Below are 21,166 nucleotides of genomic sequence, written 5' to 3'. Positions count from 1 at the left end.
GCTGCATACCTCAAACAGTAAGCAGAGCTAACAGTCTGAGGCACCTCGACAGATGTATGGCCAAGCAGCTATAAAAGAGCCTTTGTGCTGCCTCAACAGGAACAAGGCATTTTCTGTACGGGAGAGGGCCCGAGCACCTCGCACGATAAACGCGGTTACACATTTCACACCTCCCCTGCACCAGGGACGCCAGGGCAGATGGCACAAGGCAGGACGGAGGAATGACCCACCTCAGGGATCTGCAGAGCCACTCTGCAGCCACAAGGAAGATGACTTTGCCCTCAGCTTCCATCCCCCTCGCCTGCAGGCCCATGTCAGAAGTGCCGGGTTTAAAGCAGAGCCAACCTGCCATTGAGCAGAGGCCTGTCCCTGCAGGACAGTCCGTGCAAAAGATCATCACCAATACTTGTGATCCACCACACAAAGGCTTTTCATCCTCATGCTTAAGCACCCAGCTGCTATTTTATATATCTTTTGAAACACACTTTTCATCTTCGCCCTAGTTTCCAGTTCTGAAATTAGGCTAATTCTTCAAGGCTGCAGGAGCCGCGCTGTTATTTTTGGCCTAGGGAAGATAAGAAACCGTGTGGATGGTTTTTCCTCAGTACAAGCACACACAGCAGCAGCAGCAAACTTCAGGATCCAGCCAAACACATTATTCCACAGGATCAGAAGTGGCTTCCAGTTGGGCCCAGTAAAACACAGCAAGAAAAAGTGCAACTGTAAAAGGCTCTAGTAGTGACTGCAGTGCATGTTTCAACTCCAGGGAAGCAGAGAGAGTGGGGGGAAAAAAAGGAATATTTGAAAAAGTGAAAGAAAAATTGCTCTGTCCAAAATCTGGAAAAGCCACAGTTAGCAAACATTCCCAGGGAAGCAAAAGCCCTGCTGCTTTATGAAGATTAAATCTGCTATTGTCTCACAGTTGTTGGCTGTTTGCTTTTTTTTAAATAAAGTTCCCCTTGGCCAATGATGTTAGGAAGTATCTTCAATAAGAAAAGGATATAAAAACAAGTATGCCAGTATAATAAATCAGTGATAAGGTTAAACAAACACGGTAAGGTAAGGTGAGGGTAAGGTTTCTTGACAAATCATCTGTGATAAGGTTAAGCAAATTTCTCTTTTGTCAGGACAGGAAAGATACACATGCAAGGGCACAATATAATATTTTTGCTGACATGGACAATGAATGTGAGAGGTGTGTGTTCTGAGTCACTCATGTTGGACAAGACTTTTTTTCAAGCATATGGTCTGAAGACTGTAGGAAACCATTAAAAAAAAAATGGGTCAGGCATTTAACCCACTCTGTACCCTTACATTGAGGGGGACTGTAGGAAAAAGGCTTTATAAAAAATTCAGACCTTAGATACAGACAATTCCCTGCTGAACATCTGTGCAGAATTACACATGATGTTAATTCTCAACAACCCATCCACCAAGAACTTGGTCCTTCTGAGGACAAAGAACACTGCCCTTATGCAGAGATGCTAAGGAGCAAATTCTGCTGTCCTTTGGGCAAGTATTTTCTCTCTTTGCAAGACAGTACCACACAATTAAAAGTATGGTTACAAAGGATTAAGGCAGCTCAGTTAATGCAAACTACCACTCTCTCCTGCATTCCTCACTAATACAGTGGTGACATAACCAGCCAAAACATGTAGCTTTAATTCAAATAAGGTTTAAAGAAGTTACTGCCAAGTAATTACCCCCATTGAAGGCCCATGAGCAGAGGAACCTTCATTAATACCCTGCTGCCATTCTTGGAGCGCTTTTCGAACCAGCTGCACCAATCTGAAGTGGCAACCATGAACAAGAGCAGGCAACAAGTTTTCATGAGCAGACTTGTGCCTGCCTTTCAGAAGACACTGACACACGGCTGAGCACAGCCACGAGGACAGAGGCAAGGACACAGCATCCAAGTGCTGGGGCAGCCCCGAGGTAGAGGAGCTTTCTGGTAATGTCCTCCTTTATTTTTCTGATAACATGCTTTTCTTTGCAGCTGAAAGAAGGTGACAGTGGCACTTCAGGAACTGCAGGCAGTTTTCTACTACCCTTTTCTGCTTTCTAATGAACTGTTGGCTGAGTCCAAGCCATGGGTTCCCATTTATTTCATCGCTAATCCTAGCCTCTGTGTAAGAACCTGTGCTTAATCCACAAAGAGTACCGGATGCTTCTGAAGACTGCTTCCAAGAACAAAAATATAGCACTCAGCTGGAGCTCCCTAAAGCCATTCAGTAGGAAGGATTAAACCCAGAGACTTGGATGGAACTTAGATTCAGTGGGCATGACCCTACCTGTGCTCTCTTCATTACACAAGAGCATGTTGTGCCTTTTCCTAAATCTCTTTCTAAGCTAATGACTCCAAAGCACTGGCTCCAGGAGCTTCATCTCACAGCTCTGCACCAACATTCAGGGCTCACATCCATGTGCTCTCAGTATAAACCAGCACAGACCCAAATGAAGCTGTTTGTGGCAACGCTCCCAGGACATCAGATCACCAAGCACAGAAGCTGACCACTGAAGCTGCACCTGCACTGCAGCCCTGGGAGCCAGTCCCTGCCAGCAGCTAGGGTAAAAATGGCATCACATAGGCAGCAAAACTCTCTGTGAAAAGGAAAAACTGCTTCCATGCTCACCTGGAAAAGGGAGCTCACTGTAGTGGCTCTCATCTTACCACCAACACTTCACATCAGGGCACAATTGTGAAGCATGGACAGGAGATAAATGGATAACCTATTCAATAATGGATAACCTATCCCTATTCAAAGAGCCTTTAAAAGAATGGTCCCTATTAGCTTGGGTTCCTAATAGCAATATAAATTATATGCAGACATTGATTCTTTTCCTGAAGTCACCACTACCACGCAAGCTGCAAGTAACTGGCATGAAGTTCAATGGGTTCTCAAGAGTCCCCCCATAAAAATCTGTCACAACTTTTACTTTTGTTTCATTACTGTAGCACCACTTTTAACTTACTCGAGACAAAACTGAAAAAACCACTAACTTGCTTTCACTGAGTACCAGCAGAAGTTTACTTTCATGTAAAAAAACTTAACCAGAAATAACCAGAGTTCAACTTTTAGTTTTGCAAGGGCTCCCAAATACAATTTTAGCTGAAACTTTAAAATTTAAGAAAACAAAGCCAGTTAGTCCCCCAAACTGTTCCAATTAAGTTCCCAACTTCATTGTGGCACATAAAGGTCATTTTGGCCTAGGCATGCAGGAAGATAATCCCCACCCTTCACGCAACTGGGATTTCTGGCAAGATTTTAAGAGGTCTCCAGCTGATAACCATGAAAAGTTCACACCACCAGGAGTCCAGATAAGCTTTTAACACAGGAAATTAGTGCGAAATTGTTTTAAGCATTTTCAAGATCAATTAAGATGGTTTAAGAGTCCAGCAAAGTAGAATTGAGTTCTCTGCTTCAAATCAGATGGGTTCAGAATACAAAACAGCAGCTCTGGAGCTGGGAGGTGTCTACAGGAAATGAGGTTAGACAAATGCAGGGCAATTAATCCTCTGTGCAGTCAGATTACAGACTCCTCCATCCAGGGCCAGCAGACACAGCCAGAGCAGGGTTAAACTGCTGCAGGTTGTCATCTTGCACCTTCCCTGCCCATCCAGGGGCCAGTGGCTCTCCTCCACAGCCGAAAAAGCCAATCTCTTTCCTGACATGTGAGGTACACTGAGGGACAGCACACAGGGAGACTCAAGACAGTTCTCATTTGTAACTGCAGATGCAAACTATGAAGAAACCAGCCCCAAATGCCATTTTCTGCCTCGTCAGCACTGGGGGACGTAAAGTTCATCAAGGACATTGAATTTCAGAGAAGCAAAAGATGAACTGGGAGTTTCTGGCTAGGGTGAGGAGTCAGCTGGTGTTAACAGCTCTTTTTGGGATCTCTCCCAGCACAGGCAGCAGACCAGTGACTGCAGGGTGAACTGGGGAAAATGTGACTGTACAGATCACAAAAGCATCCTCAGACACTGCCCTGGTACACTGTCAGCCCAGGGAGCAAGGCAAGTGTCTCAGCACACAGCCTGCTAGGAAATGTTCTTTTCCAAAGCATTAAGAACACCCTTCCTAGCAGGTTAGTGCTACACACCACTGTGGCTACAACCACTGTCTAGAACAACTCTGGGTAATTATCCGTGCTCATTCATTGGAAGTTCAAAAGAAAATTATCTTATTAGGCTAAATTTGGTTGTTGGGGTTTTTTAAAGTAATAAATGGGTATTACACTGAGACCCATCGTATCCATCCATTTAAAAAATCCAAGTTTTGTTTCTTCTCTGTGATAATTCAATTGCCCTTATTGAAAAAAAATCAAGTCTTTCTTAAAACACCATACTCTGAGTAGCAGGTAGCACTGAAAGTATTTGAGCTGTGTGTTCCTACCCTCCTGTTAGTGACCTCAGCTAAGTTTATATTAAGCCCCTTCCCAACATCAGCACTTCATTTTTATTTCCCAGCACCAAAGAAGTCTGGCTTTTCTCTCCCATGCTCACAGCCTCTGACACCTCCTTGCTGCTGGTGCTTTAAGCTGCTCACAGAACTTGGCTTTAAAAGATTGAGGGGAGAAATGCAAATATTCTCTCCAAATTAACACAAATTAGCCCCCCTCCTCCCAAAATTACCCTCTACATAGAGATCAGCTAAAAACTGCCATACTGAGAGCTCCAGCTGACATTTTATGTCCTCTTCAGTCAAGAAAGACAATTTTTAAATCTATTTTTATCACTGTCTAGTCACACAGGACACTTACAGAGATCCTGGTTTTATACAGAGGTATGCATGAAATTGTTTATTCCTCCCACCTTCATCTTTTATATACAGAAATAAGCACTAAAGAAAATGGAAGAGGAAACTTGCCAGCTCAATGTTTGGTCAGATATCAGTGACCCACAGGAGGTAACTAACTACAAAGGGGTTTGACATTGATTAGATTTGGAATTTAACAGTGTCCTTCCAAGGTCTTCAGACAGGTGGGATTCCCCTACAAGAGGCAGGGCAGCCCTGATCACAGCACAAGTAGCAGAGTCTCACAGCTCCAGCAAGCTGTAAAGTAAGATTTTACCCTGCAAAAGCAGGATGGCTTTCCCATCAGCTCAAAGAAAAAATACACAATAGAAAGTTTCTAGTCTCAGACTCACCTTCTTCTGCCTATCCCCACTGCTGTTCAACAGATCACACTCAAATCCTCAACTCTCTTCTGAGTGCCTTAATTAAGAAACTGGCATGATGAGCTATTTTCTTAGAGTTCTTTGTCCTGTCATGCTATGAAGGATTAGCCTTTCCTAACTTGTCCTCAAGATAACAACTAATCCTGATGTCTCCCCCAACTCAACAGGCTGCACAGACCCTAATTTATAACAAAATCACTGCACTCCAAGACAACAGTAATGGGGGCAAAGCAATACTTCTGTTTGCTGGATTCATGGCTGAAGCTTCCTAAGAGTCCGCACAACACCAAAGTCCTCATTTCAGCAACCCTCAGCTTTTACATTAGGTCAAGTCATCCAGCTAACTAAGGACAGATTAACCATGTGCTCACAAAAACTAGGTCAGTCCCCAACAGGCTCTACAGCCTGGAAAGGCCTCTCTGTGTCAGCAAGAATCCCCAGCCCTCCCCTCTGAAAAGGATGTCCTGCAGAAAGTGAATGGGACCCAGACTCACGTTTTGTTACAACATTTGTTGTTCATTTCTGCACCACAGAATAAACCTTGACCAACCTGCATTCAGAAGTCAGTAAGAAAGCAGCAATGTCAAGTTCTCCCCCTTTGGAGCATCTGGTTCTCAAACACTCAGTTATTTTCTGAAGAGCCAGGTCAAGACCTGGCTGCAGACCTGAGACCTGTCTCCCATTCCAAAACTTCCAAATCCTCCTAACCCACACCTTGGTTCCACAGACCCAGTCTGCAGCCTTTACTCTCTCCTTTGACCTCTCTGCCCTCCTCCTCAGCAAACACTAAAATTAGACCACAGTGGCCACACCACAGTGCCTCCCCCACTGTTGTCACGGACTCCCTGTCACATCAGTCATGTATTTCAGTCTCACCCTGAGCCCCATGCATCACCTCCCCTGCCCAGATAATGCTCTTCTCCAGTCTTACCTGTCTGTCCTTTGACAAAATGCCATTCCTCATTACCTTCAGGGAGCTCAATCTCCATCCATTTCCCAGAATACATGGCCACCCACTTACATCTTAATCTGAAGCCAAAAAGACATCTCTGAGGCATTCCAAAGATAAAATTTAGTGCTGGAGGAAAGACGACTTATAAACATCCATCCTAAAACTCTGGGCATGCTTCTATCCTCCTTCTCTCACACACACAATTCACATCACAATTGCTTGAAATTAAGAAATGCAGTGGGCTGCACACACAGTGAGATAAGGTGTCTGTGCTGTCAGGGTTTGTCAAGTTTCCATGCTCTGACTTCAGAAAATGTCCAAGCTTTGAAGCCAGGACAATACACACGTATAATAATGTCTGATTTCAGGAGTGCTGCTGGAAGCTCCTACCACAAAGACAAGTCAAATCTTTCACTTGCTGGCTGGGAGTCCAAGGAGGAGTTAATGGAGCAAGAACAACCAAACACCACAGTCCAACCCCACTGCCCCCAGTGTCTGCAGAGAACAGAGGTGCCCCAGCACCCCCTCACAGACCCCATCCTGCCCTGCTCCGAGAGCTCGCTCTGTGCTGGTGTCACTCACCACCCAGCCACAACAGCATCAATCTCCTTTTTGTTAATGACAGAAGGATAAAGCAAAGGAACTGGAGGTCAGCCATTAACAGCAGCACCTCTTTCCAGTCTTTCAGATCTGATCAATCACTGCAGGACTCTAATTTTTTTTTTTTTTTTTTTTTTACTTCCGGCTGTCTTACAGAAAACCATAAACTTCAGTTTTGCCCTTGGGAACATCCATCCCAGAAACGGTATGTTCTGGCACTGCCAGTGTACTTGGCAGATATAATGTGCACTTTAAGGGCTTTCTTAACTTCAGTGAATTTCAGAGTAGCAATTATCGTCAATTACTCCAGATGAAAGACCACACAAAATATTAATTCAAACCCCCCTTCTCCCAAAGCCCCCTGCTATCCCTGGTCACCACTGCCCTACTTTTTCCCCTCACCAACACCCAAAAGGTTGGACCTGCTCTTCCTTGCTGCTCACATTTCCTGATGTGATCACTGCCCTTGTTATACCTTCTTTCCCATGTATATTGTTGTAAAAAATCCTGTCTTCTTTCAGGACATTTTAGAGTACTTGTTGCAGTTTGGAGGAAAGCACTGCTTTCTCCAAACAGACACATTTGCTGCATCTCACCCAATTTCTCCCACAACCTCAATCAGAACAGGAGATAAAACAGACAAACTTGTTTATTTATACCTGCCAGAGGTAGCAAAAGATGTTCCACTGGATCCACTGTAGGATCCACTACCCACTATTGCACTGTAGGACACAGAGGAAGGAACTGGGATCACCTGAAAGCAGCATGTGTCAGAAGGGTTTTAATACTGAAGAAATTAATGAGATATATCAGCACTGCCTTGACTTCTAGCAGCTACAAAGATGCTGTAATAAAGTTGTGAAGCTGTTAACCACAAATTAGAACAATGCTCAGCAACAGCTGCAAAATAAGGCTGAAACAACACCAAGCTACACAGCAGTGACTTTGTAATTCAGGTGCATTTAAATGAAATATTAGACACAAAACTGAGATCAACAATACTTTTGGGATTATTTAAATCACAAATGAAAGAGCTTGTCATCAAAACCAGAACATGTTCTCAGGCTGAAATCCAAGACCCTGTGTGGCACCACACGGCAATGTAGGAGAAAACAAAACTTCCATGTCCCTGTGATCCACATGAGATGGACTGGAAGAACTACTGGTGGGAGGAAAGGGGATAAGGAAGGAGACTTAAGTAGGCAATCTTTTCCTGAGAATAACACCCAGCAATGTACCAGAAGTCTAAAGTACCAACAGTCACTAGAAATGCAGAACCACTTCTGAGGAAGTTCACTCCAACCGTTTAGTTCTCTTCAAAAAAAGGACCACACACTATATTTCTTCATGAACTCTCAAGCTCCCTTCTAGAAGCTTCAGAGATTTCACATCTCCATTCTTTTCATGACTGTTTTCTTATCATTTGTGGCATAAACTCTCTGGCTTTGGCTGCTCCACCCTACAGAGCACTGAGTTTTACAGCTATTTGTCAAACAGCAGCAACAGCCTGCATTTTGTTTTTACAATGATGATAATCCTTGAGCTAAAGAATTTACATTTAACAGCCATGTCTCATCTGTGACTCACTCAACCTGTGTCAAATAAAGCTGTGTCAAATAACAGCTCCAAGCCTGGTCACAGGAGCTTAAAATCCCTTGTGGGCTGCAAACTGCTCCCAAAGCAGCAGCCTGGGTGGGTCAGAGCTGCCCAGAGCCCCGAGAGCTGCAGTTGTCCTCAACCTTGCTGATGCTGCTGCTGCTGCTTTTCTGAGCTGAGATGCCACAGGAAGTCCAAAGAACGGTGGTGTCAATTCCTCTACTGTGTCTGCTGAAAAGCTCCTGACGGCAGGAAGAGCGCGAACAAATCCTCACAAGTCTTGAAACGGGCAATAACTGATGCCACTCTAATGAAGTGCTCTGAGAGGCACTGCGGAGAGCAGAGGGGTGACAGAAACACAGGAAAGGGGGAAAAAAGGGGCTTTGAGACAAACTGCTGTGAGCAGAAACGCCACACAGAGCTGGGCCTGGTGATGCATTCGGGCACACCACCAGGGCCAGGGCCAGGGAAGATGAGCAGCACAGTAAAGACATTGTGGGATCCCAAAATCAGAGAAAGAGGGCAGTGACAGTCAGGGAGATGAGTAAAATTATTCTGGGCAGGGAGCCCACCACAAGAACAGTGCAGGGAAAAGCCACCCATGGTGAGGACCAGCAGGGCACTCCACGCCCGAGATGCTGAGAACGAAACCCAGCGAGCTGGGGGGTCACTGCAGAGACCTGAACTCCTCACTCGTGCTGCCACTCGAGCCTCTTCAGAACAGGAAGTGCAGGCTGCAAAAGAGAAGTGTGAGGTTTGGGATTTTTAAGCTGCTCTGTCTGCTGAGCCTCGTGCTGTCACAGCTTTTCTTCCAATGGGAATCGTGAAGGATGCGGTGGCTGTGCCCCAGCAGAGCAGGCACAGATAAACTTTTGCTCCATCAGAAGCTCAGTGAAACACAACATTTTGCAATTCACTTACAGTGGCCTGTTACTTGATGTTCATGAACGTACAAGACATGGAAAATGTCGCTTTTACACCAAGCCTTCCTAACACAGCTGTTGTGACAGCTGTGTTTTTTCACAGAGCTATTGCTTTATCTGAAATAAAATACCAGGCACATTTCATCTGGGCAACAAGAGGACCAGATAAAAAAAGATGACAGGTATTTAAATTGAAAAGCCACAACTAAATGAGAGTGGACTTACTTCTTGCAGAAGCTGTGTGCTTTTGTCATTGAAATGTTTCCTACACTAACCAACAGCTGAACCTTAACATCCTACACTCAGGGGTTACTTCTGAACACCCAACAGTTTATACACTTCACACAAACCAATTTTAAGCAATTCATGGCACTTAGGAGAATCCAGCATTAAGGCTAATAACAGAAGCTCATCAAACAAAACTGATTACGACAAAGCCCCATCTATTTCTGTCACACAGCATTCCCAGTGCAGTTGTGTGCTATCGTTGGTTATTTCAACCCAATATTTGGTTGTATTGAATTTAGGAGCTCTTTGACAGTTTCAATAGGACCAAAATGCTGACCTTCAGTAACTTATCAAATGCCAGATGGTACAGGCATTCACAGCAGAAGTTATTTCAACTCTGAATGTCTATAGTAAAAATTTTATGCTGCTAAAAACTGTGGAAAAAGTTACTGACTCTTTACAAATGGCTAAGCCACAATGCTGGCAAAACATAAACTAGTTCCAGGTCTGAAAGCAGGGAATGTGGAGAGAAACTGCTCGTCCAGAAAGTCTCCAGGCACAAAAGATATTAATTAATAACTGCAGCTGGAAACCTCCTTTCCCTTCCTCAAAGGCTTCCCCGTCACTGAACTGTGAACTGAAACAAAGCAACAGCTTTTGGGGGCAGAAACTCAATGTCAAAAGTTAAAGCCAAGTCTTTGCCAGTGAAAGAGTGGCTCAGCAGCAATATCTGTCACTGTCTGTGACCTCACTGTCGCTGTGACCACAGCTCCTGTCACACAGCAGAAGAACCCCCCTTCACCACATCTCATAAAAGGACAAAGCCATAATTGCGTCAGATCATAAATGTTTGTGCACAGAGACAAACTGCAGCCTCTCTTCTGCTTTCAACTTCTCCCATATTTCTAAGGCAGACCCACCAGCATTGGCCCTGGTGGAAGTGCAGCTCAAGCCCAGCAGCTGCTTTCAACCAGGCAGTCTGTATACACCCAGGACTTGCTTCAAGGAGCTCAGCACACCCAGGCAGGAGCAGCCCCTGTCACCCCCGGGATGGAGCTGCCAGCTCACAACAAACAGCAGCAGGAAACTCTGCCACAAGCAGGCTAATTTTTTATCTCCCAAAATGCCAAATTTGCAGGCACATGAGTGTGGGCAGACCACGAGTTTCGGTAAGAGTGGTGGCTTGTCCCTGCTGACGTCAAGGACCTGCTGAGCAGGCGCCTGCAGGATGGGGCTGCCAACAAGTGCCCAGAGCAGCTACAGATTTGGGCTGCCAGGAGGCAGCTCAGCATGCAGGGTTACAGTGCCAGCCACCATGAGACATCTCCAGTTTGGGGAAAAACTGTCACTGTCAGGGCAAACATCTGTCAGCCTCACACATTTCAACTGCAGTAAGAAACACGGTAATTGTATCATCCATTTTTCCATGCTGACGCCAAGACGTGCTCGCCTAAAGAAGATAAAAGAGGCTTGGACAGTCAGGACTGCAGGCACTCGAGGCCATTTTAATTTCAGCTTAATCCCTTTCTATCTAAATAAAAATATCTGTTATGAATAACGAACGTTCCTCCATTTCCCTCCTTACTGCTGCATTTCCAAATTTTTGTAGGTCTTTCCAAGGGTGCCACTCGCAGGAAACGCAGAAACCGTACAGTTGGATGGTGATGCCGCAGAGGGAGGTGGGTGCTGAGGGATCTGCTGTGCACAACAGCAACCCTCCCCTCTACCTGCCTCAAAAGACCCCTCCCCATTACCCCCGTCCTTACCTCGTAGGACCAGACGCACTGCACCCCCGCGAACCTCCGCACGCACCGTCCCACCTCCACGTCCTCGTGCGTGGTGTACATCTCCCGCAGGCACTCGCCGATGTGCGGCACCATCCTCCGCAGCACCTCCCGGCTCATGATCACTCCTGGCCCCCCCATGCAGAAGTTCTCCCCCGGCTCCAGCGCCAGCTTCCCCATCTCCTCCGTGGTGCCGAGGCCGGTCTGGCCCAGGAACAGGGGCTCGCTGCTGTTCAGGCTCCTGAGGAAGTTCTCCAGTTTGTCCCCTTTGATGTAAACGTCGTCGTCAGCCCTCATAAACCATTCGTATTTGTCCAAGTAGTGGTCATGCATGTATTTGAGCATCATGAAGGATTTCTTCTGGGGGGGATAGGAGTCATCTACACCTGGAAGCGGCACGATGGGGATGGGGATAGAGGTGTCCGAACCCTCGCTGGAGAAGAATTCGACCTTGCCAGGAATGGTTTTGGACCACGTTCTACATTGGAAAAGACAAGAAGGAATAATTAAATATGCAAACCAGGGCAGGCAGAGAGTGCTGCCACAGACTACGGCTCACCTGCTTTACAAATTTTCTTTTTTGAACACCTTGAAAGGTTATTTTTTACCACACAAATGAGGACACTCACATGGCACACACAGCGATTGGTACAACATACACAAAATTCTGATATGACAAGCGTCTGAGTGCCATTTTTGCACCTCCATATGTTAGAAAAAGAATTCAATAGCAGCAGTTCACTAATGGAAAGCAGGATTTCTTAAGCACACTCAGTTTTGCACTAACAGCTATTGATCACAAAATACAGAGGTGATCCAATATGGGTCAACAATACACATACAACTGAATTTACTGCTTCCAAAGTTTCCCTGCAAGTTGTTCAGCACCATAGCCACCTTCCATTCCCTCTAAGCCTCCCCAGAAGCTCCAATGTGCACTGACAAATACAGACTTCCAGAGAGTAAATTCACATGAACTTTTAAGGAAATGGTGTCCCTTGGGAAACCAACCAAACAGCAACTTCTCCAGATGGTGTGTGGAGAAGCAAAGCACAGAGCATGGAGCAGAAGTAACCTCAAGTGGCTTTGTCCATCCCAGCAAAGTTCTAAGAGATGCCTGTAAAACCCATAATTCCACAGTAACATGGTGCTACCCAACATCTGCACCTCCAGCAGCTTTCCAGACATCTCATTCCAGGTTCTAGTGGAGAGAACTGCACAGAAGAGGAGCCTTTCCTGTGCAGAGCAGCATAGCAACATCTGCTCCACACCTTCCCTGCTCCTCTCTGACAAATCCAACCCATCTGCGTGGGCAAACTGGGTCACTGATAGCAGGAAGAGCTGCAGGATGATTCCTCAAGGCAGAGCACAGCCTCCTCCAGGGAGGATTCTCAGTCACGTAACTGCTACAGCCTTGCCCTCAAAAATATTAATTTTAAGCTTGCAGTACCATTTTCTGAGATTCTATCTGGGATAAGAGATCACATACCCCTCACAGAAAACTATTTTAGTTGGTAAACCAACAGGTTGTGCCCCTTTTTATATACAGAGAGAATAATCCATCATTCTATTTGGCAACTATACTCGGAATATAACCTAAAGCTGATGTGAAAAGACTCTCAAGGTAAAGGACACAGTATTCCCTCAATGCATCACTGTCACTCCGACCAGATGCCTCTCAGCACAGGCTTATTGCCAATACCTGAGTAGATTTTGGGCACCTCAGACCATGTGAAATTTGAAATCTCCAGAATTAGTTATCATATAGAGCCTGAAATATAGAACTAATTTCAGTAGAATTATTCCTTAAGTTCCATCAGAAAATGCAGAGATATTTAATGAGACTACCTAAACATCAACTTTGACACCTTAACAGTTGCTCACTTATTCCACTGTGTGTAATGAATATCACCCAATTACTTTAAAAGCTTTGTCTCCTGGATTTCTTACTGCCACGGGTAGTGTTTCATAGCAAAAGTTTAGATCCGAGCTTCCCAGAAGAGGAGGGAGTAAAGCAAATGGAAACATTCCCACTGACTTCACAACAGAGGTGATGAGGCCTTTAATTATCATTGAAGCAATTAATGCACAGTACTGCTGGCTATAAATCACATCCTGTTAAATCACTGAGAACTGCCCATTTCAAAAGGAGACATGGTCACATCCTGAACTTTCACTAACTCTTAAGGAAGTTCTGCTGTTTATTTTCTAACACCCACACTCCATAAACAAATCACCCACAGCTCTTCCCATATCAACTCCCAGTCTAAGTTTAAAAGACTTTTCTTCTCTAAAGATAAATTTAAATTTCAGTGTCACAGAAAGAAAGGACAGAAGGAGTTACTGAGAAAAGCAGCTAATCTCATCCACTGAGACACAGCTTTGGGTGGACACAGGACACCCTGCAGACAACCACCAGACTGAAGTTATACCTAAAGTCTTATGGAAATTTCTGCTTATTTACTTTTTTATTCAAAAGCAAGCAATGTATTTTCAGACTTGCTCTTCATACCCTGAAAGATCTGCCTTTATCATGACTATAATCTCTGGGCAACACAGGATGTCTTCTATTGCTCCAAGCTTTAGCTCCTTTCTGGAAGTCATCAAGCCCTTCTGTTGATTCCCAGTTTAAATTTACTCCTTGCTCTCCAAATAGGTACCTTCACCTCAAGAACCACTAATTATTGTCAAGAGAAGAGCTCCCATTCAACAGAAAGGGAACAAAATGCATGCACATCCACAAACCCTGGCAGGCTTGATTCCCAGTCTTCTTATTGCCCCTCATCTCACAGCTAGCTTGAGCCCATCTTTCCATAAGAGCCATATTTAGGTTTCACATCAGACCAGGGGTAAAACAGAGACATTCCTGCATGTGTGAAGCACACAGTGGGGACAGAAAGACCGTGCCCTAACAACATCCACGCCCCAAGGACCTGTGTGAGCACCACGATGTCACTCCAGCCTTGGGATCTCACGTCAACCCCATCGACCGTGCACAGCACAGCTTGACTGAGCCTTTGTTCACCTCCTGCAACAACACAATTTCCAGGATGAGACAGCTCAACGTGTTATTTGTGACCGTGGCTTTGTCTGAACCCAAAGGGACGAAACCCTCCCACATGGACAAACAGCCCAAGTGTCTGTGTCAACAGAGCACAGCTCGGGCAGGGGCTGAGACAATGGAGTCACCACGGGCTGCTCCTCACGTCGAAGCCACAGCTCGCTCTGGCCCTTTCTGGGGACAGAATACAGGGAGAACAGTTTGCTCAGGAAGCGTGTTGTTGCACTCAGCCAAAGAAGCCAAAGCACAGAGGGTGAGATGAACTGTAAGTAGGTTTTTCTGGCCCCAGTTATCAGCAGAACTAAGGGCTGATAAATCCAGGGATGAATTCTGATCAAAGCCGCTTTTAACTTTTTTATCCAATATTGCAAATAATCAGACCTGGCTCCATCACCAGCAATTCTGTAGTTTAGTATGTAAAACCTACATTTTTTGCCAGTCCTCCCACCACCACTGTCATTTACCTTGTCTGCTCTCAGGTTATGGGCAGCAACCTGACCCTTCAGCTCCTGAGCACAGAGCTCTTGTCTCAACACCTCCCCACCTCTGTGGCCCCACCAACACCCCCTTCCACTAGCTGACATCACTTTCCTGGCCAAGATTTCTCCAATATACAACCTGCAGGTTGTATCTGCAAGAGAATTGTATGTTTGACAATTTAAAAAAAAAACAAGAAAAATATCTTTATGGAAATCTGACACCCTTCTTCTTCCCCACCACCCTGTCACCCTGAGCTGTTTAAAGGACACACTGACACAACATTTCTGCCACCAGACTCCTGTATCTGCACCTGCAGAGACCACCTGGGCTGCAGTGATCCATCACTGAGCACTTCAGTCCAAGCCATTTCGACTCTGTCCACAGAGAAATACCAGCTTGTGAATACAACTGATACTGCACTGAACTGGTCATTTAAAAACCTGACAGATCCCAACCTTATCTCCTCCGTGTAATCTGAATCTGCTGCTTAAGCAGGAGGATGTGCATGAATCAGGACAGCAAGGCTCTCTATTACCCTCCCCAGGAGGTAAAAAACCCGCACGATGCTGGCTGACCTGGTTTCTCTCAGTGCACAGGGCACACAACTCCACAAACCAGAAGGCTGTGCTGACTAGGAAATCCAAGTGAAAATTAAACAAACACACACTAAATGAGTAATGCTTCCTCAGAAACAAAGCTCTAAGCAGAGGACATGAGTCCAGTGATGCTCCAGTGCTGGTGGCTACCAAATCAATTTCATCATCCCTCTCTCACCCAGTTTTGCACACTGGATATCCTACATGTACCCTAAGCTAAGCAAGTCACAAGCAAACTGGGTGAAAAGATTTTATCTTTTTAGCTGGCTCCCATGTATTCGTGAAATACAGAAAACCTTGTACATACCAAGAGTGCTAAAAAAACCCAGTATTTCTAAAAAGTGACCACAGCTGTAGTCTTGAAATGTTGTCAGAAGTTATTTCTTCATTTAGAAAGAAGCTTAAAAGCACAACTTGCAGCAGGAGCAGCACAGATCTGGGATGTTTTATCTTCAGTTTCCAGTATTTATTATTTATTTGTATTATCTTGCTTATCAGCTCTGCAGACTGCAGAAGCACAGTCAGTGGCGTTATGCAGACAGTGCTCCCTTTGTAAAGACTCAGGCTGAAGACTGACAAAAAATGTATTTGGTTTTTGTCTGCAGCTCAGGAAGTTTCCCTCGGAGGAGATCAGAGAAATCATTTAAAGTTTTGAGAAATAGTCATCTTGTATAATTACACTGAAGAAAATCATAATTTGTGAAGAACTCAGCAAGACAACAGACGTGAAAGACTGATGTCTTGAATGCAGCTAAATTCCCTGTTGAATTAGGGCTAGTTTGGCATCCCTGTTCTTCAAGGTCCCATTCTTCCAGCGACATTTGCTACAGGGGAAATAGTGAAGCACAGCTCAGACAGGAGAACTGAGCTCAGAAAACCAGCACACTGCTCCTGCACGTGGTATTGTACATAACACATGGGAGGTCACAAAAAACCCCGTTTTTTAAAATTTCCAGATCTCTGTCACTAAGATCTGCATTACAGAACTCCAATTTTGAGGAAAAGTTCCTTTCAGGTTTCTGCAGGACTGCTTTAACAGAGAACCCAAGCAACTTTCTTGGAGCTGAACTCCCCCAATTTTAAGTGATGCTAGTTTTCTGTCCATGCATATCCACCTTCCCTGTGGACACAGGGACAGAAATGGATCCATCACCCACAGGCACACAGACAGTGGGCCAGGCTAAGATCAGAGCCCAAGTGTCTCAGAGTTTTGGGCCATACGGTTATTTTGGGGGGTGTAAGTGACTTTGTTTTACTTACCCCCTACCCCCCGGATCAACGACAGTTGCTCTATGTGCTTCTTTCATACCGTTCCTTAAACATCCTCACAGATTTTAGGTTATTGGCCAGAAATCCCAAGTACATCATGGTTCTGGTGGGGGATACCTGAGCAGGACACCGAGTTCTCACTGCTGCAGTACTGTGGTACGATTCACACATGAAGTAAAACACGTACTGTGCTGGCACGACATTCAAAGTCACTTCACAGGGCCCCCTCCCAAGAGGCAGGAGCTCCACAATCCATCCATCACATCCCCTCACCAGCGACCAGAACGAGCCAAACCACCTGACAGATGCAGATCTGAATTTAGGAGCAGCACAACAACGCGTAAGTGCAGGCTTAGACAGATAACACAAACTCCCCCACACCCAAATCCTTCTGGCTGCCTTTCACTTAAGCTCTTCCGAGCACTCAGGTATTTGGATTCCACCTTCCTGTAAGCCACCACCAACAAAGGCAGCACGTTTGAAATGGAGCCTCGGAAGGGCATCCTTCTGCCACCGGGCAGGGATGGCTCAGCACCAGCCCCGGGCATCACTCATGGTGCTCGTGGCACTTGACGGTGCCGTGGGGACTGTCCCAAACCCAGAAGTGCTGCGGCTGTGTTCCTGCAGGGATGCTGCCAAAGGCCAGCCGCTGACATCTCGCCATTAACTGCATTCACACCACTCTGCTGCCACGTTTCCCAGGAAATCTAGTTGCTACGCAAACGGAAAAAAAAAAAAAATGGGTTAACTGCCTGATATTTCTGTTCCTGAGACAGCAGACTTAAATCTTCTGGGAGACTGCTTATTCCCATCCTCTCCTTCCTGCAGCTCTTTTAGGACAACTCCCCTCAACTGCAAAACCATTAGCACATATTGTTGCACTTTCCCTGAACCCCAGCCATCCCTTTAACTCCTTCCTGCCCAGCTCTTTTCCTGACTATTCCTTCTCCTTCCAAGCGACACCGTGGCTCCTGCTGCTGCACTTCACCGGCCTCCTGGAAGGGAAGCGCTGCTAACCTGGCTGTCAGATGCAATCACTGCTGAGGCTGCAGATCTGCCCTCCGAAAACCTGTGGATCTAAAGCTCATTCTCTGCCTCCCAGACTACAAAAGCAGGACTGTTACAAAGAGCCGGCGGCTCCCGAAAATCCAGCAGGCCTGTTTTGCCTTGCAGTGGTCATTTTGCTCATGATTGATGTTCAGGAAGTGGATTGCTTCCCCTCTTGTTAGACCCTATCTGGATTCACAGCAGCCAGGATCAGCAAATGCTTTCCGCTCGGGTCCCTTTTAGCCGCGTCTGTAAATGGCCTTTGAGCCACAGCAATTTGGAGGTATTCAGCCTCTGAATCCCTAATTCCTTTCAGCGTGGTATCAAGGCTCTGCACACGCTGCCACCCCGGGAATGCCTTGCTAGCAGCTTCCCATTTCACTGGCTGTGCCAGCGATTCAGCTCACCAGGATGCTTTGTCAATGTAGTAATCCCAGCAATTGTCTGCTTGAGTACTTCATGGCAATCAAAAGCCATTTAAGATTTCAGGTTTGTCTTCCTCTTCCCCCCTCCCCATCTTCCCCCAAAGATGTCTTCCTGTCACCAGGACATTAGCTCATTTCTTTCACCAGCGGAGGTGAGAAAAACGCATTTAGCCCTACTAAGAGTCTCTTTATCCGTCTCTTCCAAGAACAGACATCATCTCTAGAGGTTAAACCAAAATAGCAGTGTAGTAAAAAGCGATAGTCTGATCTCCATCTAAGGGCTGAAGGAGCCCGATTCCATTAGCTGAATTTGTTAAGTTGCATCTTTAGCCATTGTTTTGTGAGAGCAGATGTCGCAGATCTTGTTCTCCAAACCCAGCTCCGCCACAGCACCAGACTGCTCAGCAAGCACAGGCAAAACCAGGCAAAAACAAGAATCCTTCCCACACCAGCAAAGTGAATTTCTCCCCAAAGAACACTCTGGACAACACAGTGATAAATTTTCCTTTTCCGAATTCTTGATGCAAAATCTGATGGATGCTAGATAAAGGACTCTGCCATAAAACCTGGTACACAATGTCCCAACACGACTCCAGCCTCCCTGTATGTAAATCTAAATTACACAGCCTGTGAGATTTGCAATCCAAAATGCTCCATCCCACACGGCGAAGAACATAACCCTGAAGAAACAGATTCCTTCACCCATTTCAAAGCATCAATCATGCACTTTCTGTAACTTAATTACAGGTCTACTGCTGGAAGAAGGAATTAAGTTTCCATTAAAACCATCGCTGGTGGACAATATGCCTCAGACCCCAAATAAAGCAATTTCATTGCATTGGACGCTGATATAAAGACAGATTTCCTGAAACCAGAGCTGAGCTGGGAACGATGGTTTGATGGCCCATCATACATAGTTTTGCCACCCTGCTCTTACTGGCCAATAGGGCCAAGTACTTTTCAGCCAGGGCAGGCAGAACATGGAGAAGGGTTTGTTCTAGCACAAGACTAAAGGGGATGTTTTATTAAAGATCTGCCCCAGAGCTCCTGGCTGCTCCTCCGAGGGTGTTGGCTCAGCCAGAGCTGGGGTATACCCGAGCTGACATTTTAACTCTTTCACATTTCCCAAGCAGGCTTCCCGTGCAGCCTCCCAGCACTGCCTGCTGGCGCACACACCGGAGCAATGAGCACATCCCAGCATATTTCAGCAGAGCACAGAGTTTCACCAAAGCCACAGACACATCTCTCACAGAAGAGATGATTATCCTGATGCTGCCGAGGCTTCGGACAGAATTCCCATTAGCCTGTGCCATGCCCAGCCACACCTGGGGACCACGGCGAGCAGCACACAATGCAAAGCACCAAGGCTGTTCCTGCTCCAAAATTAGGTGTGCTCAGGTAACAAACACGGCTCAGAGACCGTGGCTCCTGCACTAGCTCAACCACTCTGAAGCACTTCTGGAGCGCTTCACCCAGGCTCACTCTCCTCACCCGAGCTGTTTCACTGCCCGGTCCAGCCTCAGCAGCGGCTGCAGAGAGCCGAGGTGGGTTTTACTCTTTGTTCCCAGATGCCTTTTCTGGGTCTCATTCCCGAGCACACGCTTTTGGCTTTGCTCAGCGGTCTTTATGCAGGGGATTACAGCGGTCCCCAAACTTTATTTCTGTTACCGTCAGGCTGTCAGCTCGCTCCACGAGCAGCAGCCAAGGACCGTACCAGCGTGGCGCAGCTGCGCCCAAGGCAGAGGCACCGAGGGACACACTTTGATGCCCGTGTCTCCGCCGGTGACCGGCACTCAGCGTCCCCTCACATCGGCGGGGCTGCCTGACCCTCAGGCAAGGTCACCGGGGCCAGCTGGAACCTGCGGGAGCAGCAACGCGACTCACTGGACCCCTCGCGTCCGTGCCGAGCTGCCCGGGCAGCGGAGCCGCGCTCGGGGCGCCGCTCCCGCCGCAGCCCGCCCGGAGAGCGCCCCGGGGCTCGCTCGGTGCGCCCGGGTCGGAGCGAGGATTGCCGGGGCTGAGCGTGCCCCGAGGCTCGCTCGCACCTGCCCCGGGGAAGGGCGAGCGGCCCCCGGGGCCGGCGGGGACATCCCGGCTGTAAGGGCATCCCGGGCCGAGAGGTTCTACCCCGGGGGAACCGGCCGACCGGCTCGAGTCCAGCTGAATGGGAGCGAAGCGAGCCAAGCCCAGCTCGGCTGAATGGGAACGAACCAAAACGAGCCCGGCTCAGCTGAACGTGACCGAACCGAGCTGAGACGAGCCGAACCCACCCGAACCTACCCCGAGCCCATCCCAGACCCCAGCGCAACGCAGCCCACCGGACCCCCACCCCGCCGGGCGCCGCCGGCCCCTGCCGCTCACCGGTGCGCGGCCACGGCGCGGCTCCGCAGGTACTTCTGCGCCGTCATGACCCCCACGAAGAGGAAGCTCTGTGCCGGCGGGCCCCTGGCCCCGCCCGGCCGTGGCGGAGCCGCCGCCGTGCAGCCCCCGGGGCGGCCCCCGCCCCGCGCGGGGCTCCGGGACGCGGCCGTGGGGAGGGGGCGCCGGGAGCCGCGCTGTGACCCCGGGGCGGGAGCACCGCCCGGGAGCGGCAGCGCTGGACGTCCCGCCCCATCTCTGGAAGTGTTCCAGGCCAGGTTGGACGCGGCTCGGAGCAGCCTGGTCTGTGGGAAGGTGTCCCTGCTGCCCAGGGCACGGAGTGGGATGAGATGAGCGATAAGGGCCCTTCCAACCCAAACGTGGTTCTGTGACAGGGAGCGGCACCTTAACCAAGCATTCCACACAGGGGATAGGGATCCTGGCCCAGCAGCCCACACTGAGACCTCGGAACTGGGACACCAGAACCTCAGCCCGGCTGTCCAGAGCAAGAGGGGCAGGAGGCCCAGAGAATGTGGATGCTCAGCTCTGGGGACAGGGACTGGGGCGCTGGACATAACCCCAGGACAGGCATCCCAGCACCTGCGCCAAGCCCCCGTGGCAGAACCCTGGCTCAGGGACCAGAACTGGGAGCCCAGCCCTTCAGA

General features: G+C 47.6%; 1 protein-coding gene across 1 annotated transcript in view; it reads right to left on the bottom strand.

The window, feature by feature from the left end:
• Positions 1–20,593, bottom strand: part of CHSY1 (chondroitin sulfate synthase 1) — a 75,642-nt gene extending 55,049 nt beyond the window's left edge. Inside the window, exons 1-2 of the mRNA XM_041469253.1 lie at positions 20,505–20,593; positions 11,248–11,743 (exon numbers count right to left, since the gene is read on the bottom strand). Of these exons, the coding sequence (XP_041325187.1) occupies positions 11,248–11,743; positions 20,505–20,551 (543 nt within the window). The 5' untranslated portion in view covers positions 20,552–20,593. The remainder of the gene's footprint in view (positions 1–11,247; positions 11,744–20,504) is intronic.
• Between the last annotated feature and the right edge of the window lie 573 nt (positions 20,594–21,166).

This window comes from Pyrgilauda ruficollis, unplaced genomic scaffold, assembly GCF_017590135.1.
Source record: "Pyrgilauda ruficollis isolate IOZ18807 unplaced genomic scaffold, ASM1759013v1 scaffold23, whole genome shotgun sequence".
NCBI lineage: Eukaryota > Metazoa > Chordata > Aves > Passeriformes > Passeridae > Pyrgilauda > Pyrgilauda ruficollis.
The sequence above is the reverse complement of the archived record's forward strand: the minus strand, read 5'-3'. Positions and strand labels throughout refer to the sequence as shown.